General features: G+C 39.3%; 1 protein-coding gene across 21 annotated transcripts in view; it reads left to right on the top strand.

Annotated features, from left to right (window-relative positions):
- PARD3 (par-3 family cell polarity regulator) overlaps positions 1 to 27,159 on the top strand; it is a 724,129-nt gene that overhangs the window by 673,779 nt on the left and 23,191 nt on the right. For 20 of the 21 annotated variants that reach the window (XM_023752233.1, XM_023752234.1, XM_023752229.1 and 17 more), the window contains one exon: positions 20,040 to 20,160. In XM_023752233.1, the coding sequence (XP_023608001.1) occupies positions 20,040 to 20,160 (121 nt within the window). Of the gene's footprint in view, positions 1 to 7,307; positions 7,419 to 20,039; positions 20,161 to 27,159 lie in introns of those variants that run through there. The other variant, XR_002828697.1, reaches the window with a different exon arrangement.

Raw genomic sequence — 27,159 nt, 5'->3', positions numbered from 1 at the left:
CACACACACACACACACACACACACACATACACACACACACACATATTCTTAAAGGGTTTCTTAAGATCGAGAAGGGGAAAGACTGTGTGAAGCAAAAATGCCCAGTTTGGCTCTGTGGATAGAGCATCAGCCTGTGGACTGAAAGGTCCTGGTTCGATTCTGGTCAAGGGCATATGCCCCAGTTGCGGGCTCAATCCCCAGTGTGGAGTGTGCAGGAGGCAACCAATCAGTGATACTCTCTTATCATTGACTAGAGGCCAAGTGCACAAAAATTTGTGCACTCAGGGGGGTCCCTCAGCCCGGCCTATGCCCTCTTGTAGTCTGGGACCCCTCGGAGGATGTCCACCTGCTGGCTTAGGCCCGTTCTCTGGGGGATTGGGCCCAAGCTGGCAGTCAGACATCCCTCTGGCAGCCCGGCAGCCCTTGGGGGATGTCCACTTACCAGCAGGGAGCAGACCTAAGCTGCAGTCAAATATCCTTAGTGCTGCTGAGGAGGCGGGAGAGGCTCCCGCCACCACCGCTGTGCTGGCAGCCATCAGCCTGGCTTGTGGCTGAGCAGAGCTCCCCCTGTGGGAGCGCACTGACCACCAGGGGGCAACTCCTGCATTGAGCATCTGCCCCCTGGTGGTCAGTGTGTGTCATAGTGACCAGTCATTCCCAGTCCTTCTGCTGTTAGGGTCAATTTGCATATTACCCTTCTATTATATAGGATAGAGGCCTGGTGCACAGGTGGGGGCTGGCTGGTTTGCCCTGAAGGGTGTCCCGAATCAGGGTGGGAGTCCCCACTGGGGTGCCTGGCCAGCCTGGGTGAGGGGCTGATGGCTGTTTGCAGGCTGGTCACACCCCCTTCATGGTGGGGGTCCCCACTGGGGTGCCTGGCCAGTCTGGGTGAGGGGCTGAGGGCTGTTTTCAGGCTGGTCAAACCCCCCGGTGATGGAGGCTCCCAGTCTCTCCTTTTTTTTTTTCTTTTTTTATTCTGGGATTTATTTACCTTCTATAATTGAAACTTTGTAGCCTTTAGTGGAGCTCAGAGCTGGCCAGGGTGGGCGGGAAGCTTGGCTTCCTCCATCACCAGGGGAAACCCAAGCCTCCTGCTCACTCCAGCTCCGTGGCCACGGCCAGCTGAAAGCAGGTATCTGGGGTTTATTTATCTTCTATAATTGAAACTTTGTTGCCTTGAGTGGAGCTCAGAGCCGGCCGCAGCAGGCGGGAAGCTTTACTTCCTCCATCACTGGAGCCACCAAGCCTCCTGCTTGTTCCAGCTCCGTGGCTGCCGGCTTCCATCTTGGTTGGGTTAATTTGCATATAGTTGCTCTGATTGGCTGGTGGGTGTGGCTTAAGGCATAGCAAAGGTATGGTCAATTTGCATGTTTGTCTTTTATTAGTGTGGATGTTTCTATCTCTCTCTCCCTCTCCCTTCCTCTCTGAAATCAATAATATATATATATATTTTTTAAAAATGCCCAAAGATTCATCTGCTCTAGCCCACGTGTATCTGGCTGTGGGTGTTCAGAGGTTCCTGTGTCTCAGTTCCCGAGTCGTTCTGAAATGTTCCAGGTTAGGTGGGGGTCACACAGAACTGACTCAAGATTCAGGGTAATCAAAGTGGTATTTATTCAAGGCACCTGGGTGCAGGTGGACTGAATCTGAGAAAGGAGTCAGTGGCAAATGGGGAGGAAGCAGGCTTTTTCTGTGCCTAGGGAAAGCTGCAGGCTTCGGCTGACACTGGTATCTGGACGGTGCTGTAGGCGGCTTCATATTAATGCATGTACTGTATCTGGGCTGGGCTGCAGGCAGCTTCTGCTGAGCATGTATCTGGGCTGTGCAAGAGTTGTGGTCTTAGAATTTCCTGTAAGATATTCGCTCAAGGGGAACATGTTTTTACAAGGCTCAGGCTTACAGAATGAGTTTCCCTTTGATATTTGTTAGATTTTTGTAATACTCAAGGCTTGTGTTCTCCAGTTAACCCTTTCAGTTCCTGAGCCCTGCAGAACTGAAACTGCCTCTCAGCATCTTCCCTGATGCAGGCTTAGGTTCTGCCTTTTCCAGTATGCCGAGTCTCATTTCTTAACCTTCCAGCTTCTAAAGTCTTGTCTTTCATTTACTGTGGTCTCTTCTTGTCATTCTCTTTATCTTTGTAGTTTTAAGACTCATTATTTCTTTGTTCATGCTTTAGTGGGGTTTTAGAAGTTAGCTGAGTCATATATATGTATTCAGTCTGATTTCTTTTCTTCTGGTAGTCTTTTTTTTTAATGTTGAATTTATTGGAGTGACATTGGTTAATAAAATTATATAGGTTTCAAAAAATTATATAGGTTTCAAGTGTACAATCTATATAGTACATCATCTGTATATTGTATTGTGTGTTCACAACCCAAAGTCAGATATCCTTACTTCACCATTTATTCCCCTTTATCCTTTACCTCTCCCACCCCTCTTTCCCTCTGATAATCACCATACTGTTGTGTCTGTGAGGGGATTTTTTGCTTAATCTTTTGACCTTTTTTATCCAGCCTCCCAATCTCTAACAGCTCTCAGTCTGTTCTCTGTATCTATGAGTCTGTTTCTATTTGTTTGTTTATTTTGTTTATTATGTTGTGGAATTGGCACAGAAAAGCAACAGTTAAGCTCTTGAGGTATCAGGAGAGACCTTTATTCAAGCAGCACTGCTGGCTCAGGGAATTCAAAGATCCAAAGCCTGAACAAATGATACAAGGAGATTGCCCCATATATATATTCCTAGGTTTCTTTGTTTTCTATCTGTTTCCTAACTACCAGGCTTTTGTGGTGGGCTTCACAGCCCCTCCTGAGTCAGTTAGAATGGGGAAGTTAGATTGTATCTAAATGCCTCTTCTGGGTAGTGCCTCCAGCTAAGCTGTTACATTCTTTGTTTATGGCCCTTTGTAAATTGGGAGTAATTAGGAAAACAGGTCTTGCAAGACCAGCTTGTTAAGAAAGGGCAGTGACTTAATCATATGCTACCAAGAATGTACACTAGGATACTGATTAACAGAGTCAGGATGCTAGCCTTTCTATATTCTTTTTCAATTAGATTCCACATATAAATGAAATCATATGGTATTTGTCTTTCTCTGACTGGCTTTTTTTTTTTTTATCCACTCATCTACTGATGGGCACTGGGGCTGCTTCCAAATCTTGGCTATTGTAAATAACAGTGCAATGAACATAGAGGGGCATCATTCTTTTGGATTAGTGTTTTGGATTTCTATGGGGCATAAGACAGTTCCATTTTTAATTTTTGAGGAAACTCCATACTGCTTTCTATAGTGGCTGCACCAATGTGCATTCCTACCAAAAGTGCATGAGGGTTCCCTTTTCTCCACATCCTCACCAACACATTGTTTGTTGATTTATTGGTGATAGCCATTCTAACAGGTGTGAGGTGTATCTCATTGTGGTTTTAATTGCATTTTTTTATGATTACTGACATTGAGCATCTTTTTATATGTCTATGGGCCATCTCTGTGTCCTCTTTGGAGAAGTGTCTATCAAGTCTTTTGCTCATTTTTTAATTGGTCAATCTGTCGTGTTTGATTGGAGGTCTCAGCAGCCCCTTTTTAGGAATAATCAGCATCCACACAGGGACCCAGAACCACTGACTGCTTCTTAAACCTGCCTCACATGCATGTGGTCCCATATCTCAGCCTGGCTGATATCTATTCCTCACTCCAAGCCCACCTTAAGAATTGATCACCCCCTCCTCTTATTTTGACAAAAAAAGTATGCTTTACCTATATCACTTAAGATCTTATCTATTTTTATGTTACCTGACTGTTGAGTATAGGAACCACTTATCACATCTTTGTATTCTGAACAATTTAAGTGGTAGTACCTGTCACTTAATAGGCGCTTAATAAATAATGATGGTAGTTGTGGCTACATATTACGAATTAAAGAAATATTTTATACCAGTTTTAAGTCTCAACTAATCTTCCCATATGAATTGGAGAAAAACATTTTCAAGCACAAGTAATGAGTACCAACCCTGATGGAAGCTACTTCAATAGCAGGCATGGTGCTATGTGTGTTGTGGGACGGGTGGGGGGTGGGGGGGAGAGGGGATACAAAGAAATAAGCTACCATCTCCTGCCGCCTTGGCCACTCTCTCTCTCTCATTAGGAATGAGGGGAGATATGGAAGATGGGGGCACTGTCTGGGAAGAAACAATCTCTTGAGTAAATGTGCTTTAGTTTCCACAAGGCAAGTGTGGCCCGGGCATTCAGCCTTTGAAAATAATTGTACCTGCTCATTTGTCTACTATTGTTCCTTATTGATGAGGAGAATCAAGTGATGCCCGTCTGGGATTGTCTACATCATTCCTTGCTCAGAATCCAGGCATCGCTCATTGAGTCCATTGCCAGGAAGGCCACCCTGTGGGTACTAAGGGGGTTCACGTGGCTATAGAGTTTACAGCATTTCTTTTCTTTCAAACTCACCGAGGAGAAAGTTTCACTTGTATTTGCCCAACACAAATTATTATGTTCCCATAGATAATTTTTCATTGAAGCCTTCTATTATAGTCTCCCATCAACAGATCATCCCACTAGATACACACTGTCATTTCAGTGGCAAGCATGTTTGTCAGAAAACTCCAATTGCTTTATATGTGAGAACATTAAACTGCAATAAATTTATGTAATAGTTGCTCCATTACTGGAGAACAAGTTTTATCTTCTAATAAATTGATGTTTCTTTTTACTGTCAACTAAACCCAAAATTTACACCAGAGGAAGTGAACTTTAACATTAAATAATTACTTCAATGCCACTAGTGGTAAGAAAGGGTACTTACTACCCTACTCTAATAGGGCTAGAGCAAGGGAATGGTGTTTTCCTCTGCTAATTGTTTCTGGAAAACATAGTTGCTCAGCGGCTTTAATTGAAGTAGGAATAGAAACTATGCCCTTTCAAAGCAGACACTGTAAATACTGTCATCATTTGGTATGAATTACACCATAAGGGAAAATACTAAAAGTTTTATTTATGTTGAAGGGTAAGGGGGAGAAAAAGGTTTGCTTTGGTGGTTTGTCTGGAGTTATATTTAAGATAATGGAATAGATACTTAAAATTCTCTGGACCTTAATATTTAATTCTCCTTTCCTATAAGACTTTGAATGAAACTGATTGCTAATAAAAGATACATCTTGGGCAAAGGAATTATATAAATTTGACTGACTTTTGGAGGATATGAATTAAAATGGCCAAAGGCTGGTTTTCTTATTTTTGCTTTTATTATACCTCAAATATGATACTCTTTTAGGAATGATGTACCTCAAAGACTTCAATTGCTGATCTCATGTGGAATAAATAAGAAATAGTATCATGTTTACTTTAAATTTATATTTTTAACTAAAAGTGTATTCTGAGAGAGACAGACAGATAGATAGAAGGCGTGTACACTCTTGATATATTCTAATTCAAGTATGTCACAGATGAGAAATCTTTCCCTCCAATATCTATGCATCAGGAAGATGTAGCCTACAACAGAGTGTTCACACATGTGCCCCCCTGGAGTAGCCCTGAGCTAAGAACCCACATACTTGCATTGCCCTAAGCCTGCCATCTCCTACTTTGACCTTGGCATGTTATTTTATCTCTCTAGATCTCAGTTGCCTCATCAATAGAATAAAGGGATGGATCTTGGCTTAGCTTCCTTGTACACTACTATTTGGACATTGGTTGAACATAAAAGTACAAGAAAAGCAGTGTTACAGTCTGCTTGGAAAGGATCACTCTGAGTTTTAACAGATGCTTTGCTCCATTTCTTTCTCCGTTGTGGTCAGGTATAAGCTGGCACAGATCCTGCCTTGGTGAGCTTCAGACACCAAGGCCGGTTTTGAAATGTGCACCTGAATTCCTGTGACCTTTGCTTCTTCTCTTGGTTCAGTAGCACCTTGGCTGGCTGCTGCTCTTCCTGTTTTCCAGCTCTTCTTTGTTAATGGAAAGATCAAGAATCCTGTGTTTCTTATAGCAAAACTAATCTTCATTAAAACCTAAACATGTTAAATGACTTTTTTCCCCCAAAAGAAAGTTGTTAGTAAAGTGTCAAATTAAAGTCTTTGAACATTTTAGACATAGAGATTTGAAAATTTTACATCAATCAACTTATAAAGGTCAAAAGTTTTTCATCAAAATTTTAATTTTAAACAATTTGTGTCTGGAATTCAATATTGTTGATTTTTTTGTTTAGAAGTTTGAAAATCTTTGAAATTGAGAGAGAAAAATGTCAAACCAGAGGAAAAAAATCTCTTCTATTATGAATATCATGCTCACAAAATAAGTAAAGAGTTTTTTTCTCATTTTATTTAACTATAGTTTAATTTTAAAGTCATGTTTAAGCACTCTGATACAGTAAAATCTCGATTAACTACAAGCAAACCCACAGCTAACCAATGTGTTTGAAAATTAATTACACTTTTAGAAGAAAAAGGTAGTTGCATACAAAAGTACTGCTGTTGGGAGTTTGTAAAAATAAATCAGTGAGAAAGCAAAAGGTCTTTTGGGACAATGCCTGATGAAGCAGGAGATTCTTTTATTTTAAACCTTTTAGTTAGCATTTTAAAATATAAACTGCACATAATAGGTATTACTTTGAAAACATGGAATTTACAAAAGAATGATGCAAGCCACTTTCAAATCCATCAATAATTCCAAACCAATATGTCACACTTTTTGTGTTTTCTCATTATAATTCAGCTAAACATGAAATGAGAAATTAAATTGATTGGCATTTCTAACTCTTTTATTTCCTCATTCCAGGTAGATTATTAGTACATCGGGACATGGCCAAATTGTGAATAGAAGAAAAGCCTAGAAAATTATTAATTAAAATTATTAACTACTAATTATGAATTTAGTTAGGAGCATAAATGGAGGTTAAAAATTATTTGTCAAGAAAAATATTTCAATGATCTAAAAAGGGTTTAAAAATCAGTAACACATACCAGTTTTTCATTTGGGCACATTTGTCAACCAGTGGTCGTTGACATCATTTCAATGCCAACAGGAATCCCCAAATTGGGTTGTGGCGAAGAAGGAAACTTTATTCAGTGCAAACTGCTCAATTGTGATACAGCATGGCTGTGAAAACAGCACAACTGTGTAACAGCTCAATAGTGTTTCAGCTCAATTATAAAACAATGCAGCATGGCTGTGCCTCCCAGGACCAGGTGGCCTAGGGCTCTCTCCCGCTAGACAGCTCTGCTCCGGTCTGCTTCACCTGCTCTGGTCTGCTGAGTCTGCTCCTGTGCTGCTCTCCTCTGACAAGATTATCTTTGTTGTTTCAGCTCCAGCTGGTGAAAAGCAGTCTTCAGTCTTGAGTGGAAAGGAAAAGTGCACTTTTGAAGCCAGAGGGGAACTGACTTATGTAGATAGAAGTCCCCACCCCTGAATCCCTGGTTAGTCTGTCCAAATGAGGACTCCAAATCTTAACAGTTTGATTGGTCCAAAGAGCATTGTCCTGATTGGTAGAATGGAGCTGTTCTGATTGGTCAGTGAAAATGCTGATGTTAATATAGCTCACAGCTAAGATTAGATGGGGAAAGTCACAGTCCCATTGGTTGAAAGACAATTCCAGGAACTCCTTTCAAAGGGAACTCCTTTCCAAGGGCTGGCTCAGATGGCAGAAACAGTGCAGACAGGCAGTTCAGTGCAGGCTTCTCCCTGAAGTGCAGTTTGCATGACAGGCCTCTGTGTAGAAATGGCTGCTGGGCTCTGGGGTATTTTTGTATGTTTTTAAGTTTGAATCCAGTTGGCCACTGAGAGCCTTTCTTATTAGGTATTTCCTTTCTCAGGGTTCACACATCCAGTGTTCTGGTTTAAAAAAACAAAAACAAAAAACTAATCAATGTATGTTTCTACTTTTATTCTAGTTCTCAAAAACATTTCAGAGTTAGCCACTCATAAAATGTACATTATTTTCCATTTTAAGTCATTTCAGGAAAGCCATATAGAATTTAGCCATGATTTAGAATTATGACATGAGCATTAAGCACTGCATTATACCGGAATTTTTATCTTTTAAAAAAAGCTTAATTTTGTGTAGTTTTTTTTTTTTTTGACAATTATGCTATCATTAAAGACAGAGATTGCAAAAACAATGAAAATGTTAGCCTTGAATTCTATAATTGGTTCATGATTAAAGAATTAAAATAATGGTTCTATATTTCTATGTTTGCATGATAAAACCTCTCTAATATTCAATTGGGGGGAAAAAAGGAGACATATGTAAAACTTTTAGACAATAAATAAATTAACCCCCCCCCCAAAAAAAACCTCTCTAATATTAACAAGAACATGGTAATCATTTTCATTTTATCATTAAAATCTATCAGGTTTTGTAATTTAATTTTCACTGCTTTTTTATTTCAAATTTTTATAATGTATTCCTGATTTTTGCTCTTCTTTTAGTTTTTCAAGATTTTCACCTCTAATATTAAATTCCTTTTCCTCTTTATTCAGACACCCAAATGTATATTTTTGTTTGAAGCACAGACTTTAACTGTGAGTCACAACTGGCTAACCTTTATATTCCCAGTGGTATTATTGAAGAAATAGTAAAATGCATAAACTTTCTTCAGCTCTAACCTATTAGAATATCTTATATATCCTTGCCATTTATTAAACAGTTCATGAAAATCACACACTGTAAGCATTAACCCCAAATTATAACTGCTTCTCGCATTGTTAAAAAAGATGACAGATGCAGTTTCTTATAGGCAGTAACATTTAGTTTTCAAGAATTTAGCCCTGGCCAGTGTGGCTCAGTTGGTTGGGTGTCAGCCTGTGCACCAAAGGGTTGCTAGTTCAATTCCAGGTTGCAGACTCAATCCCCAGTGGGGGGCATACAGCAGGCAGCTGATCAAATGTTATGCTCTCACATCGATGTTTCTCTCTCTCTCTCTCTCTCTCTCTCTCTCTCTCTCTCTCTCTCTTTCTCTCTCTCCCCCTCTCTCCCTTCTTCTCTCTCTAAATATCAATAAAAATAAATTTTAAAAAAGAATGCCCTTAAATTCATCAGGATACCTGGAAAACATTTTCTCTCCCATCATTTATTCATATAAAGCTACACAGGGTAGCCAGCTAGAAATTTGGGAAGACAGAGGCACAGAAAACTCTGCTTCTGTACCTGTCCTCCTTCAGGGGCCTGCAGAAGTTCAATCTGGATTTTCCCACTATCTTGGGTTTTGAGCTCTAACATTCACTCTCACAATATTCAAAAATCATTTGTTTAAAATTTTTTATTAGAATACAGTTTCTGAAACAACTTTGATAATTAGTTTTGTAATGATAGTTTTTTAAAGCTTGCTAAGTAATATTACTTTTGTGCCATCTTAAGCCAATGCCTCATTGGAGGTGTGACTGCAATAGATTTATAATCTTTTTGGTTAGAAACTGACTTGGACTATTTCTGTGAGATTTTGTAGTCAGGAAAAGCCACCACAGGCTCATAATAGAATGTATTTTTTGAGTGTGTTTGTTGTTGCTTCCTGAAAGTATGTATGTCTGTGCACATATACATGTTCTTTGTAGCTGAAGTAATTCCCCTCAAAAAAGTAAAGCTAAATTTGTCTCACTCCTGCCTGAGACCAATGACAGGCTAGTAAGGAAGAATGATGATATTATTAAAATATGGGTAAGGGTTGCATTCCTGAGATTTTCCTGCTGATAAAATGATGGCCCTGTTACTGAATGACCATGGAGGGACTAGGTGAGATCGAGTCCTGAGTCTTCCTGAAGGAGACAGGCGACCATCCCCGTTACTCATCACATCAGAAGCAATGCAGTATTAACTGTGTGGAGACTATCTTTTTAACCCAGAACATAGCTGCATGTTTTTAATTTGTGATGATTTATTACACTGAAATTGGTGTGAAATGGACAACAAATCTTGGGTGTCCGAATCTGAAAATGAATTTTATCAGCTGAGGAACGTGAGTGCCTTTGGGATTTGTGTTTCTCATAATTCTTTTCCTAGTATAAATGATGAGTAAAACTGTGAAAATAAACTGACAATGGCATGATATTTCCTAAGTAGCTAATTTCACATGTATACAAACACATAAATATAGCATTTAGCTTCAGTTTAGACTTTGTCTATAATTCAAGGTAGTTTGTACATATCCAAAGAAATATTTGTCTAAAAACTTTAAAGTAAATATGAATACCATTTGTTGTAGTTCAAACATGTCTATAGAAAAATGCAAACATTGTAACAAGGTTTTTACTAACTTTTGTTTTTCACTGTTCAAACTTGAAAGAGAATTTATACCTCTATACCAATATAAAAATGCTAAGATTGATGAAAAAGCTGCCCTAGTTAGAAACTAACTTTGCATGCATAATTAATTTGAGCATCACATTCCTACTTCACAAGCAGAAGAGAAATTGAATTCAGGTGTTTTGTGAACATATGGGGGATTTACTGTGAATTTATGACCTGTGATTTGAGTGTAAAACCCCAAGAAACTTGCTGATAAAACTTAATGAAGCTTGTGCAGGGGAGCTATTTTTATTTGTACTTTGGTAATTGATACATTTCTTGGTTTAACCTTCCCACTCCTTCCCCGTATTGCTCATAAATCTTCTAGTTTGAGCCATCCATAGTAGAAAGCCCCAGTCTAAGCCAGGTTACTCTAATGCTTAACTAATCTGAAAGTTCAGTTTGCTTTTTCACAGCATTTGAGTCTGTTCCTTCTTTCTGTTTTAATTTAGCAATTTATGCTTCCTTGCCTGAATAGGTGACAGGAGGCAAACCCATGCACTCTCGGGGGAAGTACTCCAGGTTCTTCCAAGAGAAGCAAAAGCTTTCTCAGGGAGGGTGACACCACTTCACTCTGTTTTAAGTAAGCAAAGATGAAGGCACAATGTAGCTCACTAAAACAATTTAGGCGACAAATTCGTTACCATTTAGCGGTTTTTCTCCCCAAGAATAAGCACATGTTCAGAGAGAGGAACCTGTCACACACCCAGGATTTTACAAAAAATGCTACTGATTTGAGTGCCAGGAACAAAAACATGTTGCAAGTACTCCATTTTACTGTACAGTTATAATGTCTTTAAATGAGAAACCTGTGTTCGCTCATTAATTTATAGCAATTACAAACTCAGTTCTGACATCTGTGGATTTTAACTCTTTGGCGATTACAGGATCAGGAATACTTTATGGAGCTGCTAATCAGTACAGGAGGGCATCTCAGTGAGGAGCGCGTTGTTTACCTGTAGTTTCTGAATGGTGTCAGTTCCTGGGGGTTGTGCTGGAATCCCGTGTTAGTTCAGTGACATTCTGCCCCCAATGCTTTAGTCATCCCTGTTCAAGAACTTGCTTGTATCCACTTTATCATGCCGACAATCTGTCTGTTTTGAAAGGATTACAACTCTGCACATCCGTGCATGACATCACAGTGAAACGTTGCTTAATGATCTGAGACACTTTTGGTCGTTGCTGGCTGCCTGTTTCTAAAGCTATGTGACAGGCCTGTCCTACATGTTTTCCTGGTGTCACTTTTTGCCTAATCCAGGCCTGGTGTCTGTTTTAAGTGATATCTATGAATTAGCTGAATTTTAGATTTGTCATTGGTCTAAATAAAGGGACTGAGTGTTTTCTCTTTCTTAGGATGCAAGAAGAATTAGTAATTGGACGAGGAAGGGAAAGGTACTCTAATTTTTTTTCAATGAAAATCTTTCAAAAAAGAATAGTAATCTTAGGGTGGAATGTTTATATAATGTGCTGAATCTTTAGTCTTCCATTTGTGTAATTACCAAGGAAGTCAATAAAGAGATACCTTTACTTCAAATAAGTGACTAAAAAACCATGGGAACCTCCTGTGAAGGTTTGCATCATTACCTAAATGCATCATCAAGGCTTGGAGAAGTCACAATCCTTGAGCGTAAATGGAGTCCTTGGAGCTTTAATATACTGCCTTCTCTTTTCTGAGAGTGCTGGGATAGACTGTACTGATGTTCAGAAGTCTTGATTGGGAATCCCAGAGCCTGTGTGACCCTAGGACTGTGATGCTCTGGCAAGCGGAGGAGAAAGAGCTCCTTAAGCAGAGAAGTTGGCAGTTAGCAGAATTCTCGCATTGTCCCTCCGGGCTGTGTGGGAATACCTGAGTGAGTAAGAGAAATACACTAGGAAAAAGCATCAAGTGTGGAGATTCATTGTTTCCAAGATCTCACGATATAATTCGGAAATTTATTTTTATATTTTTTAATTGGGAAAAGAATAATGCCCTTTTGTATCCCCAGTAATTGGATGCCAATTGCAGGTGTGAAATTCACTAGCATTTGGAATAGAATTTTGTACCTAGGTCCAAAAATAAATTACTTGGGCTGAGAATTATATCTCAAAAATGAAAAGGCTAAAGATATAAGCTGATATGGTTACCCCAAATCTTTACTGTGTACCAATCTTTTGTAAATTGGGGGTTTGGAGGACATCTGTTAATGCCTGGACCCTTGTCAAAATAAGTAAAATCAGTTTTAAAACCAAACTAAGTTTTGTAGACTCTGAGAGAGCAGGGCTTCGGATGGTTAACTGGGCTCAAATTTTAAAAAACAGAGCCCAGCATCCATTTCTGCATAAGGACCTTTCATGCAAACTGCTCTTCAGGGAGAAGCCTGCACTGAACTGCCTGACTGCACTGTGTTTCTGCCAGCTCAGCTAGCTGGTATAAAGGAGGTTCTGGAATTGTATTTCAACCAATAGGACTGAGGCTTTCTCCATCCAATCAGAGCTGTGCAGCTATATCTCCATCAACATTATCACTGATCAATCAGGATAGTGCCTTTTGGACCACTCAGACTGCCTGGATTTAGAGTCCTCAGTTGCATGAAGACAGACCAGTCAGGGACACAGAAGTGGGGACTTCTGTCTGTATAAGCCAGCTCCCCTCTGGCTCTGAGAGCGTATTTTCCTTTTCCACTGAAAACTTAAGACTGTTTCCCTGGGTGAGCTGAAACACCAAAGACCGCCTCACTGGAGCAGGGCCGTGCAGGCCAGAACAGAGCAGAACAGAACAGCACAGTGCAGTGCAAGGCAGAGCAGAGCTGTCAACCCAAGAAGGTTGTTTTGGGTTGAATAAAGTTCCTTCTTCACTGCACCCCAAATGGGGAATTCCTGTTGGCACTAAATTGGCGTCTACCATTAATAGACAGTTTTAACCAGGAATATATCTCCTTTGAGATTCTAGCAGGTCACCAGTCTCTGCCAGGAGTGAGCCCTTGAGTTCAGTTTTACCTAATGACCTGGTTGGCAGGTCTAGTTTCACCACACTCTGGGAAAACATCCACATTTCTGCTTTGGTCTCATGAAGGCTAATTTTCAGAGATCACAGAACCAGAGTGGTGTGTTTTGGGTGAAGTGATTGGGAGGTTGACAAAAGGAGTCACCCCTACATGAAATACAGTTTATTCTTGTACTATTATTTATTAATCATTGTATTATTTTCTATGCAAACTGTAAACCTACTTTTGCCCCACCCTGTATTTACTTTGTGCAGTTTTTCTCTGAGACCAGAACTTTGGCATAACTAACTATATAAATGACAGTGGTAAAATTTATTCTTCAAATATGGTTCCTCTCACTTATTCCGTTCTCGCCAACATGCTTTTGCAACAGGTAATATTTGGTTGCAACTGTGGGTAGGGCATAGGTCTGTGTGCTTCTAGACTACTTTCTTTCATGTAATATGTATAACCCCCTAACATTTTTTAAAGCGATGTGGTGGTAGTAGTGTAATGTAGTGTAGTGGGGATGTATGTGTGTGTATTCAAGGGAGGAAGGTGTAGGGAATTTGTTATCTTTTGTTGTAATGAAACACAAGAGAGCAGACTCACCTTGCCATTGCATTTTAAACCCCTATTTGTGTCACATCCTATTAGCCAAGTCAAGTCACATTGCTGACATTGGCATCAGTGGGTACAGTTTTCTTTTTTTTTCTTTCTTTTTTTTTAATTATATAACATGACCACGTGCCAGGCATGATTTATTTACTTTTTGTTATGATAAACTTTATGTTTTAGAGCACTTTTAGATTTACAGAAAATCAGTGAAGATAAAACAGAGTTCTCAAATGCCCTACACCCGGCTTCCCCTGTTAACATCTTACATTAGTAGGGCATCTTTGTTACAGTTAGTGAACCGATGATGACATGTTCTTATTAAGTCCATACTTTAGCCCTTCGAATAGGTATGTAGTAGCATCTCATTTTTGTTTCATTTTGTAATTCCATAATGACAAATAGTGTTAAACATTTTTTCATACTTATTTGTCATCTATATGTCTTCTTTGATGAAATTTCTGCTCAGATCTTGGCAAAATTGTACTGCCAATTGGGAAGACAGCCTTTTAAGGACACCTTGGTTGCTTCTAGGTTTTAGCTATTGCGAATAAAGCTGCAGGTTGGCATGCAGGTAGGGCTTTTGTCAATTTTTTAATTTAATTTAATTTAATTTTTTTATTGATTAAGTTATTACATATGTGTCCTTATCCCCACGTTACCCCCTATCCCCCCCACTCATGCCCGCACCCCCCTGTTGTCTGTTAATGGGTACAGTTTTCTATTGCTGCATAACAAACTAACAGATTCTTAGCAGCTTAAAACACTCGTTAATTATATCTGGGTCTGTGGGTCTGGAGTCTGGCAACAGCTTAGCTGAATCCTCTGCTCAAGGTCTCATCCAGTGCATTCAGGGTGTCAGCCAGGCTGGGTTCTCACCTGGAGGCCCCAGGAGGCAGCGTTGTTCCTTTTCCTGAAGTTGTTGGCAGCATTCTGTTTTATGCAGCTGTGAGATCCATGGCAGCTTTAATCTTCAAGGCCAGAAAAGACAGAGATGGACTATTAAGATGGACACTGTTCTTATATAAGCACAGCAATGTGATCATATATATTCCTTGACCTTTGTTGCATTTCACTGCATAGAAGCAAGTCACAGGCTGCCCACACTCAAGGGTGGGGCTTTGCACAAAGGTGTGAATAGCAAGAGGTGGGAATCATGCACCCACCTTAAAGTCTGTCCATCACAAATATTTGCTGAACAATTTTCCCTGCCACAGGGATGCGACATACAAAATATATACATGTTAAGTGGTTGTGATAAAGGTATAAAAATTTAAGAAAGAGAAACATACATGTAAGTTCTATAAAACTGTTAAACAGTATTTGGGTCAGAGGACACTTACTAGTATTATTGACGAATGGAAAAGAACAGGAAGGAAGCCTTAGGAAAGGCTTTAAGGAAGTGGAATTTGATATCTTAGATTTACTAGTAGAATTGTAAAAATGGAAAGAAAAGGAGAGGTTATTACAGAAAGATATGAACAGATTTATCTTACCCTTTTCTTTGGTAATTTCTCTTCTCTTACGGTAGAGATTATAATTATCTCCCCCTATGAGCACCCTCGAAAGCCTGCCAAGATTCATTACCTCCTTCTGTTACCCTCCCCCTTTTTTTCTTCCATGGGAAGGAGAGTGTATACTAAGATGGTACCTCTCTTTTAAAAAAATGAGTGGCTGTTTTCCCTTCCATTGAATTCTGGATCTTAAAGCTGTGCCCTCTAGTTCAATTTTTCAGATTTCCTTTCCCTAATTAAAAATGTAAATTTGAAAGTACTTTTACTCCATAAAGAATTAGTCACATCACAAACTCCTCTCTCAGCACATACAGGTCTGAAAAGATAGGCCAGAACTCAAGCCTGCAGGGCAGTCAGTGTAATCAGGGTTTGACAGATCAGAGGGAGCAGACACTTTATAAGAGACAAGACTATACGCACAATGCCCATTGTTTTAACATTTGTTTTTTGGGACTGTGACTAGGGGACCACTGGCCTTGTCTTGATGCAGTAAAAGTAAATAGCCTAGAAAAGCAACTATAAAGTCAGCAGCAGCTGCAGAATATAAAGCAGAAGTTGCAAGATAGTACACAACAGACATTTTTGGGGAGGGGGCTTATCTAGGATCTTAAAAAAAGCCAACATTTAAAATTTGGGGCGAAAATTGTAGTTCTGACTTTTTAAAAAAAAATTAGGAGCCATCACCAGACCTATATCCCTTCAGGGCAGCAACTTACTAGAACCAAGTAAGAGCCTCCCCTCTAGACCAAGCATATTACTCAAATTTGTCACAGAATACACGTTGGTGCTTCCAGTGGGGTCTCCTTCACTCTTTAGTTAATGACCCGCAAGCATTGGAATTTGTCCCGACTATGAAGACTGTGGGCATTGTTTTCAAAGTATTCACCGCATAGCACCTGCAGTGCTTTTGAACATAAGCAGATTCCTGGGCCCTGCACAGGACTTACTGAGTCAGAAAATATCCAGGGCAATCTCAGTCAGTCAGCATTTTTTAACAAGCACTCGGGACGGCTCTCATGTAATGTGCGTATGTGAGGACCACTGCCATAAAATTTTTCCCATTCACTCTTCCTAAGGAGACGGTTGGATTGCCATCTGTGGAGCACAGATACAGGACAGGTACCATGGCTGCAGTTAGCAGGAATTGGTACGTTCAGCCCCTTTTGTGAAGCACATTGCAGTAGGCAAATCTGAAGGTTCTAAAGCCTAGTACACTGTGTGGGCTGCCTCTGACTGGAGAGGACACATCCCATGATAATTATAGATGGGAAAACTTAGAGTTCCATATATTTCAGGGTGTTGACATGCATGCCAGGTTAGGAATCTCCAGAGTGTGTGATCCAGTGTATCCTTTCTTAACTCAGACTGTTCCGAACCAAAACTAACCCTCTTTATTTAGCTAACATATAGGGTGTCCCAAAAAATACATACACACATTTTGAATAATTATAAAAGCAGTGTTAATTAAAAGACATTTTATTTTCAAAATTGAGCTATCACCTGTTAAAGTATGTATGCATTTTTGGGACATGTGTGTGTGTGTGTGTGTGTGTGTGTGTGTGTAAAATTAAGTTTTAGTTGGGCTATAAGTACCAATTATAAGGGGAAGCTGTTAGTATTGGACTCTACTACTGTCTTACTGTCCTCACCCCTCCTTTCTGTTAACTATTATTAAATTACTAGAGGCCTGGTGCATGAAATTCGTACACAGGTAGGTCCCTAGGCCCAGCCTGGGATCAGGGCCAATTGAGGCCTTACGGCTGCCGGCCGGGGCCTCCCTTCCCCTGCTGCCAGCTGCCAGCTGGGGCCTTCCTTCGTTCTGTGCTGCCCCCTCGTGGTCAGCGCATGTCATAAGGAGCGATCAAACTCCTGTCTCCCAGTCGAACTCCCGAGTGGACAATTTGCATATTAGGCTTTTATATATATAGATGATGTATTGACTCCTCATTGAGTTTTATTGTCTCACTCGCCCATCAGATTGACTCAGGTGGTATATTTATTCTACTCTTCTCAAAAATATAATGAGCAACTTTAAGTTGTCAATGAACCCAAATATAAGTTTGGGTTGGGTAGCCATCAGTGCTAATGAAAATTTAAAATTTCCTTTGGCTTTCTTGGCAGAAGAGCTAACCAAGAACATTAGAAGTCTAAGTATGAATTATTGACTCATTATAGATGAGGCTGAGAAACAGAACTGAGCAGCTGCAATAGTTTCATCGCTTGAAGCCAGGATTTTACCTTCAGATGCCAATGTTATTCCCCAAGGATGCTGAATGGCCTTCCAGCCTTTGGAAGTCCTCATCAATCATGAAAACCATTGCAGCCTGCTTTCTAATTTCAACCCTTAGAGGGGCTTTCCTAGTGTTAGGCAAGTTGGTTGGCATTCTCTAGGGCATAGGAGAAAAGGAAAAGAATGTGCAACAATGGTCTCACCAGCTGCTCAGATTCGGAAATAAGGGTGAAGTGACTTCCAGAACTCATCTAATACTATGAAAAACACTGAAGTTGCCAGAATTTCAAATGAAGAATACTGGGTCAATTCCTGTTGGGAGATACACTTTCAATTATTTGCAAATAGTTAGAAGTTGATTTTCATCAATGACGTGGACTTCATGAACCTAATAATTATTGGATTAAAGCTATCTGTGCTACATGAAAATGATAGAGAAATATTTCTAGTTATATTTGTCGGTCAAGCCTCCTACAATTATCCTATGAAAGCTATGAAGTATGCCAAGAACAGAAAAAGGTACAGCTGGAAAGATGGCAATGAGATTAATGAATGTTCACTTTTCTATCTCTTTGTCTGTGAGTGTAATGATTCTCATGCCTACACCATCACAGTTTCACAGAGAGAAACTGGGCATCACATTGGGAAGACAGTACTGAGAATTTTTCTGTTCAAACAAATGTTCTGAAAGCCAATAGGAAAAGTAATCTGCCTGGCTCAAGAGTGTTTAGGTCAAGTTTTAAAGCTGTACATAAATATGGGCTGAAGCCTCATGTTGTCAAGTAGCACATTTTACAGACCTACTCACCTTTAATGCTCTCAGGCTAATCAATTCAAAAGGTTTGTCAGAAGAAAAACAACCTTTTATTGACTGGGAAAATAACCAAATTGAATATATTAGCAAGATATTCCAGAAGCTCTAATGAAATTGATGAAAACATAAAGGTGATAAGGATCAACCCAGTAGATTAAATGGTGACAGACTATCTTGTATTCATGGGAGATGTTAATACTTTGGTCCTATACATGAACATTTTCAATTTCAGATTTTTAAGCCTTTGCAGTTCTTCAAAATATGTGGAATTATACAAAGACATGTTGGTTTGAGAATTGTATGTACTCTACCATAACAGACTTTTATTTTTCCAAGCTACCTCATAAATTTCATCACTCAGGAGTGTGTGCAGCCAAAGGAACTCAGTAACACACTGAGTATCCAGGGCAACCTGTTTTCAGTGAAGAGACTTCATCTTCCTAATAACTTACCGCTTACCATTCTGCTAGCAGTTTGAAGGGTAAATGTGATAAATATAAGACTTGGTCCTTATCCTTAACAGGTCTGAAGTCTTGTTGGGGAGACAGTATATTCCCAGTGTACTTGAATAGCTTTTCTGGTAGGATGCAACATAGTGCTCAGGGAATGGAATAAACCAAAAGTGGCAGGAGGTGTAAGATTGATTTACTTTTGGTCATCTCTATTACTCTTTCAAAATACTGTTTTTAAAATTTGTATGACTTTGTAAAGGAGGGGTTTTGGAATACAATGTGTTTTTCTAAGTGACACGTGGTATAGTAGGATGGGGACTGGACTCTGGAATCCAGAAAAATCTGGATTCTTGTCTTACTTTCAATACTGGGCAGCTGGGAGGCTTCTAAAAAGTCACCTGTCTTCTTTGAATGACAGTTTCTACATTGGTATGTGTGTATGTGTAGGGGTGTAATACTGCCTTCTGAGCCTATGTTATAAGCATTTGTGAGAATAAAGTCAAATTCATTGCTATAAAAAAGAAGGCAACATCATTATGAACTAACTGATTACATCAAGCTAGCACCTGAAGTTATTTTTTAAAATGCTTTTCATTTATGCTCTGAGAGTTGCATTTTGTGCATAGACCTCTGATACCGCATAAGTAGGAACTTTATATAATGGCATTATGAAATAATACTGTAAGACTATATTGTATGGTATTATCTCACTTGATTGTTAACAGCATGATATTTAGAGCAAAAAATGATTATTATGTTCACTTCATATATTTAAAGAAACTGAAACTTGGAGGCATTAAGTGCCTTAGTCTAAGAAGGTGGAGGGGCTAGGACTGGACCCTTATATTTCTGACTTTTAAAGCAATATTTTCTCCAAAAAGTTTTTCTGTGGACACCTTGCCAGATTACAGAAAGGAAATGAGGTTTTACATTCCTGTGAAAAAGGAATGTCTAAAAATACTATTCTCCCTCTTGAATATTTGTCTGAAATAACTTCAATAAGTCTTAATCAAAATGAAAACATATTTCAAATGCCCAGATACTGTTTTTAAAATTCACTTCCTCTTAAATAGTGTCATCTGTCAGCAAGATGCCCTTTTTTCCTAGTAACTGCAAGGCACAGATTGTATTTGTGAAGGGTTTTCATTGTTGCCCATTCTCTCTTTTAGCAACAGGTCAACTACTAGCAACCATGATCGGATACAGCGTCTACGACAGGAGTTCCAGCAAGCAAAGCAGGATGAAGATGTAGAAGATCGGCGACGCACTTATAGCTTTGAACAACCCTGGGTGAGTATTTGGTTCTTTGGCACAATGGATAGTCTTGCAACTTTCTGCAATAAAAGCCACTAAACTATGACCTCAGTCTTTTATGAAGCGAGACAAGATGGAGCCAAATTCCTTTGACTTTTAACATATCGACCTTCCCCTCATTTCCATGTGGGTTTCATCATTGCTAATTTCATTTTACATCTCATTGCACCATCTGTCCATTGCACAATAGCTTTCATTTGCCTTATGACAAGGCATAGCAAAACTATTCTTGGTCTCAATTATACATTTTTTAAGTTCAGTAAATGTTTTTCTATATATATTTTCCTCAGAATCAGAGACAGAATAAATTAGCTTAATGCATGCCTGTAGTGTACTTACTATATGAAAGTACTGTGTTTAGTCATTCTTATTTCTTTATTCTTCCATGGCCTCTTTGTGTATTTGCTGAATCCCTCATTTATCTGCTTCTACCCTGTTCTAATTCATCCTCCACATGACCACCAGAGTGATCTTTCTAAAGTAAAACTTTGAATGGCCTCTCAGTGCCCACAAGACACAGTGTGGCATGCTAATAAACCCTCTTCAGTCTTGCCCCAGACTTGGGCTTCCATCTTCTGTTTTGCTTTAGCGACAATGGGAATGGGAGGTATTGGAGCAGACTTGGGGGTTCAAGATTATGGAAATGTTGAGGAATATCTTTGGAAGCTTGAGGAAGAGTCATTTGGGGGTGAAGAAATTGTCTGCTTGAGGCAAGAAAATCTAGCTGAGGGTATTAGTAAGGTTCCATCAACATAGTAATGTGACCATAACCAACAATGCTTAGAGGACTAGGAATAGAAAAAAACAATTTTTTAGATTAATTCTGTGAAGGAGATTGGCAAGACAGACTTGGCAGAAAGTCGAGGCAGGCACTCTAGAACCCTGGTGAGGATGCAGGTGAAGCGTCATCCAGTCTGGGTAGGGTGGTAAGTATAGCTCAAGGAAGGATTACCTTGGTTGCCTAGGAGGAAGCAAGAATGGACAGCAGGCAAGGAGTCATAAAACCTAGGAGGCTATTGTCAAGATAATCCGTTATTGGGAGTCAAGAATCTTGGAGGTGGCCCAATTCTGGTTGATGTTGAGGTCCAAGATGTGCCATCCATGCATGTGAGTTCCTGAAGTAGAGTAGATATTAGGGTCAAAAAAGTTAATGAGTTCAATTCGAAGTGTTGGGAATATCATTACAGTAGATATTTTTGAGAAGAGGGGGAGGCAGAAAGAATGGTGGTAGGAAAGACTTGAAGTAAAAAAGAAAATGATTCTGTTTTGTTTGGGGAAGGATAAATGAGCCAGCTAACACAGAACTGAGAGATTGGTGATATAGAGAAGAAGAGAGAAAAGTAGAAATATAGTGGGAGCCTTTAATGTGAGATTGAAGGTTTGAAGAAGAATGGACAGAACAGTCTTCCACTAACCAGGTGACCTGGTTCTCCAGGTGTCAGTTTTCTTATTTGTAGACCCAGACAGAGCATTAGAGTAGGTGACTGGGTGTCTGTTATTAAATAAACCCTTTGTTTGAATGAAAACTTAAGAGGAAGCTGAGCGTGTAAAGTAAAGAAGATGGAAGTAGAGCTTCTCCAAGTGTGGTCCACAGACCAGCACCTTCCCTGATGCTGGGAGCTTGTTAGAAATGTACCTTCTTATTCTGCCTCAGATCTACTAGATCTGAACCTCTATAGGTACGGCCCAGGAATCTGTATTTTAACAAGCTCTCCAAGTCCTTCTGAAACATGTTTAACTTTGAGAAGCACTACTGTAGAGTTTATATCATCTCTCTTTTGTCCTAAAACCCAACACCTTCAATATGCTCTTACACAAGGCCAGAGAGCTATAAAGGTTTTTTTAATCATGGGATTTAGTGATCAAATTGGAGTTGGTGGAAGATGAATTTTGTGAATGCAAGGAGAAGACCAAATAATGGGAAGACCATTACTAGTGTGAAGGACTTTGGTGTAATTCAGGTGAGGAAGATGGGGCCTTAGAACAGGCAATTGGCAATTTGAGGTCAGCATCCACTAGTAAAAACTCCTGAAATCAACCCTAACCCAATTTTGGGATGTTATGGGAAAAGTCCAGCTGATCTAATATCTAAGAAAATCTCAAATTGTCCTCTACAACAAGATTACTATTAATGATATATTTTTTTTGAATGTTTCTTGAAAATTTTACATATTTTTTTCTATCTTTTTTTTATTAGTTAAGGTATTACAAATGTATCCTCATCCCCCCCATTAACCCTCAACCTCTCCCCTCCCCCCCGCCCCGCACACTCGTGCTCCCATCCCCCTGTTGTCCATGTCCATTGGTTTGGCTTATATACATGTATACAAGTCCTTCGGTTGATCTCTTCCCCTTAACCCTGCCCTCCCCTACTTTCCTAATGGGGATTGATAGCCTGATCGCTGTTTCTCAGTCTTTGGATCTGTCCCTTTTCATCAGTCTATGTTGTTCTCTATAATCCACAAATGAGTGAGATCATGTGGTATTTATCTTTCTCTGACTGGCTTATTTCACTTAGCATAATGCTATCCAGTTCCATCCATGCTGTTGCAAAAGGCAAGAGTTCCTTTTTTTTTTACTGCAGCATAGTATTCCATTGTGTAGATGTACCACAGTTTTCTAATCCACTCATCTGCTGATGGGCACTTAGGCTGTTTCCAAATCTTAGCTATGGTAAATTGTGCTGCTATGAACATAGGGGTGCATATATCCTTTCTGATTGGCGTTTCTGGTTTCTTGGGATATATTCCTAGTAGTGGGATCACTGGGTCAAATGGGAGTTCCAATTTTAGTTTTTTGAGGTAGCTCCATACTGTTCTCTACAGTGGCTGCACCAGTCTGCATTCCCACCAGCAGTGCAGAAGGGTTCCTTTTTCTCCACATCCTCTCCAACATTTGTTGTTTGTTGATTTGTTGATGATAGCCATTCTGACAGGTGTGAGATGATAACGCATTGTCGTTTTGATTTGCATCTCTTGTATAGTTAGTGACTTTGAGCATGTTTTCATATGTCTTTCGGCCTTCTGTATGTCCTCTTTTGAAAAGTGTCTATCTAGGTCCGTTGCCCATTTTTTTATTGGATTGTTTTGTTAAGTTTCGTGAGATCCCTGTAAATGTTGGAAATTAAACCCTTATTGGTGGTATCATTGGCAAATATGTTCTCCCATGTAGTGGGTCTTCTTGTTGTTTTGTTGATAGTTTCCTTTGCTGTGCAAAAGCTTTTTATTTTGATGTAGTTCCATTTGTTTATTTTCTCTTTAGTTTCCATTGCCCTAGGAGCATTATCAGAGAAGAAATTCCTTCGGCATATGTTTGCAATTTCGCTGCCTGTGGATTCCTCTAGTATTTTTATGGTTTCCCATCTTACGTTTAAGTCTTTTATCCATTTTGAGTTTATTTTTGTGTATGATGTGAGTTGGTGGTCTAGTTTCATCTTTTTGCATGTATCTGTCCAATTTTCCCAACACCATTTATTGAAGAGACTGTCTTGACTCCATTGTATGCTCTTGCCTCCTTTGTCGAATATTAATTGGGCATAGTCGTTTGGGTCGATTTCTGGGGTCTCTATTCTATTCCATTGATCTATATGTCTGTTCTTGTGCCAGTACCAAGCTGTTTTAAGAACAGTGGCTTTGTAATACAGTTTGATATCTGGTATTGAGATCCCACCTACTTTGTTCTTCTTTCTCAGGATTGCTGCAGCTATTCGGGGTCTTTTTTTTATTCCAGATGAATTTTTGGAACGTTCGTTCTAGATTTGTGAAATATGCCGTTGGTAATTTAATGGGGATTGCATTGAATCTATAGATTGCTTTGGGTAGTATGGACATTTTGATGATGTTGATTCTACCAATCCAAGAACACGGTATGTTCTTCCATCTGTTTATGTCTTCCTCTATCTCTTTTTTTAGTGTCCTGTAGTTTTTTGCGTATAAGTCTTTTACCTCCTTAGTTAAGTTTATTCCTAGGTAGCTTAATTTTTTTGGTGCAATGGTAAATGGGATTGCTTTTTTAGTTTCACTTTCTGTAAGTTCACTATTGGTGTAAAGAAATGCCATGGATTTCTTAGCATTAATTTTGTATCCTGCTACATTGCCGAATTCATTTATTAAGTCTAATAATTTTTTGACGGAGTCTTTAGGGTTCTCTATGTACAGTATCATGTCATCTGCAAATAAGGACAGTTTTACTTCTTCTTTTCCAATCTGGATGCCTTTTATTTCTTCTTGTCTGATCGCAATGGCTAGTACTTCCAGTACTATGTTAAACAGGAGTGGTGAGAGGGGGCATCCCTGTCTTGTTCCTGTTTTTAGGGGGAATGGTTTTAGTTTTTGCCCATTGATTATGATGTTGGCTGTGGGTTTGTCATATATTCTTTTATTATGTTGAGGTATGATCCCTCAATTCCTATCTTGCTGAGAGTTTTTATCAAGAAAGGGTGTTGGATTTTGTCAAATGCTTTTCCAGCATCAATTGATATGACTATGTGGTTTTTTTCTCTCAATTTGTTTATGTGATGTATCACATTTATTGATTTGCGGATATTGTACCATCCTTGCATGCCTGGGATAAATCCTACTTGGTCATGGTGTATGATCTTTTTGATGTACTGCTGGATCCGATTTGCTAGGATTTTGTTGAGGATTTTGGCATCTATGTTAATGAGGGATATTGGCCTATAATTCTCTTTCATTGTATTGTCTTTATCTGGTTTTGGTATTAGGGTGATGCTGGCTTCATAGAATGAGCTGGGAAGTGTTCCTTCCTCTTGGATCTTTTGACATAGTCTGAGGAGGATAAGTTTTAGTTCTTCCTTGAATGTTTGGTAAAACTCCCCTGTGAAGCCGTCTGGCCCCAGGCTTTTGTTTGCTGGAAGCTTTTTGATTACTGCTTCGATTTCCTCCATAGTTATTGGCCTATTGAGATTTTTAGATTCTTCCTGATTAAGTTTTGGAAGGTTGTATTTTTCTAGAAATATGTCCATTTCCTCCAGGTTGTCTAGTGTGTTGGAGTAGAGTTGTTCATAGTATTTTCTAACAATCCTTTGTATTTCTATGGGGTCTGTTGTTATTTCTCCTCTTTCATTTCTGATTTTGTTTATTTGGGTCCTCTCTCTTTGTTTCTTGGTGAGCCTGGCTAGAGGTGTATCAATCTTGTTTATCCTTTCAAAGAACCAGCTCTTGGTTTTGTTGATCTTTTGTATTGTTTTTTTGGTCTCTATGTCATTTATCTCCGCTCTGATCTTTGTTATTTCCTTCCTTCTGCTTACAGTGGGCTTTTTTTGTTGCTCTCTTTATAACTCTTCGAGTTGTAGAGTTAGGTCATTTATTCTCATTGTTTCTTGTTTCTTGCAGTAGGCTTGTAGAGCTATGAACTTCCCTCTCAAGACTGCTTTCGCTGTGTCCCATAGGTTTTGGATTGTTGTGTTTTCATTGTCGTTTGTTGCCATGATGTTTTTTATTTCTTCTTTGATCTCTCTGGTAGCCCAGTAGTTGTTTAATAGCATGCTATTTAGTCTCCATGTGTTTGATTTTTTTGGATTGTTTTTGTTGTAGTTGATTTCCAGTTTTATGCCTTTGTGGTCTGAGAAGATGCTTGATATGATTTCAATTTTCTTGAATTTGAAGAGACTTTGTCTGTGACCCAATATATGGTCTATCTTTGAAGATGACAAATGTGCACTTGAGGAGAATGTATATTCTGTGGCTTTGGGGTGAAATGTTCTGAATATGTCAATTAATTCCTTCTGATCTAGTGAGTCATTTAGGATTGACGTTTCTTTGCTGAGTTTTTGTTTAGAGGATTTGTCCAGTGGTGATAATGGGGTGTTAAGGTCCCCTACTATGTTTGTATTGCTGTCAGTCTCTCCCTTGATCTCCTCCAGAAGATTTCTTACGTGTTTGGGTGCTCCTATATTGGGTGCATATATATTTACCAGAGTTATTTCTTCTTGTTGGACTGCTCCCTTTAGTATTATGAAGTGGCCTTCTTTGTCTCTTTTTATGTCCTTCACTTTGAGATCTAATTTGTCAGATATAAGTATTGCTACCCCGGCTTTTTTTTCACTTCCATTGGCCCGAAAAACCTTTTTCCATCCCTTCACCATCAGTCTGTGTGCGTCTTTTTTTTTGAGATGGGTTTCCTGTAGACAGCAGATATATGGGTCATGTTTTCTTATCCACTCATTTACCCTATGCCTTTTGACTGGGGCATTTAATCCATTTACATTTAAAGTTATTATTGATAGAAACTTGTTAGTCGCCATTTTTGTTCTTTACCGCTGCGTTCCTTCTTTGTTTCCTATTTTTTCTTTTTACAGCAGACCCTTTAGCATTTCTTGCATTGCAGGTTTGGTTGTAATAAAGTCCTGTAGACCATTTTTGTCTGTGAAGCTCCTGATTTGACCCTCAATTTTGATTGATAGCCTTGCTGGGTACAGTATTCTTGGATTCAGACCCTTCCTTTGCATGACTTTGTATATTTCATTCCATTCCCTTCTTGCCTGATGTGTTTCTGTTGAGAAATCAGTCGCTAGTCTGATGGGGGATCCTTTGTAGGTAACTTTCTGTCTCTCTCTGGCTGCTTTTAAGATTCTTGCTTTGTCATTGGTGTTTGCCAATTTAATTATTATGTGCCTTGGCGTCGGTCTTTTCGGGTTCATTTTGTTTGGGACTCTGTGAGCTTCTTGGACTTGTGTGAGTTTTTTCTTCCCTATATCAGGGAAATTTTCTGTTATTATTTTTTCAAACAGGTTTTTCTATTCCTTGCTCAGTTTCTTCTCCTTCTGGCACCCCCTATTATTTCGGATGGTGTTTCGGTTAATGGTTGTCCAGAAGTTCTCTTAGGCTCTCCTCCTGCTTTTTAATTTTTTTCTAAAGTATGTTCGGGTGGGGAATATTTTCCTACCATGGCCTCAGCTCGCGTAATGAGGACCACTGCTCCCACAGACAACTAGTTGAAGGTATTCACAGAAGA

The sequence above is a fragment of the Myotis lucifugus genome, unplaced genomic scaffold (genome assembly GCF_000147115.1).
Source record: "Myotis lucifugus unplaced genomic scaffold, Myoluc2.0 scaffold_29, whole genome shotgun sequence".
NCBI lineage: Eukaryota > Metazoa > Chordata > Mammalia > Chiroptera > Vespertilionidae > Myotis > Myotis lucifugus.
Note: the sequence above shows the minus strand (reverse complement) of the source record. Positions and strands in the feature narration are given on the sequence as shown.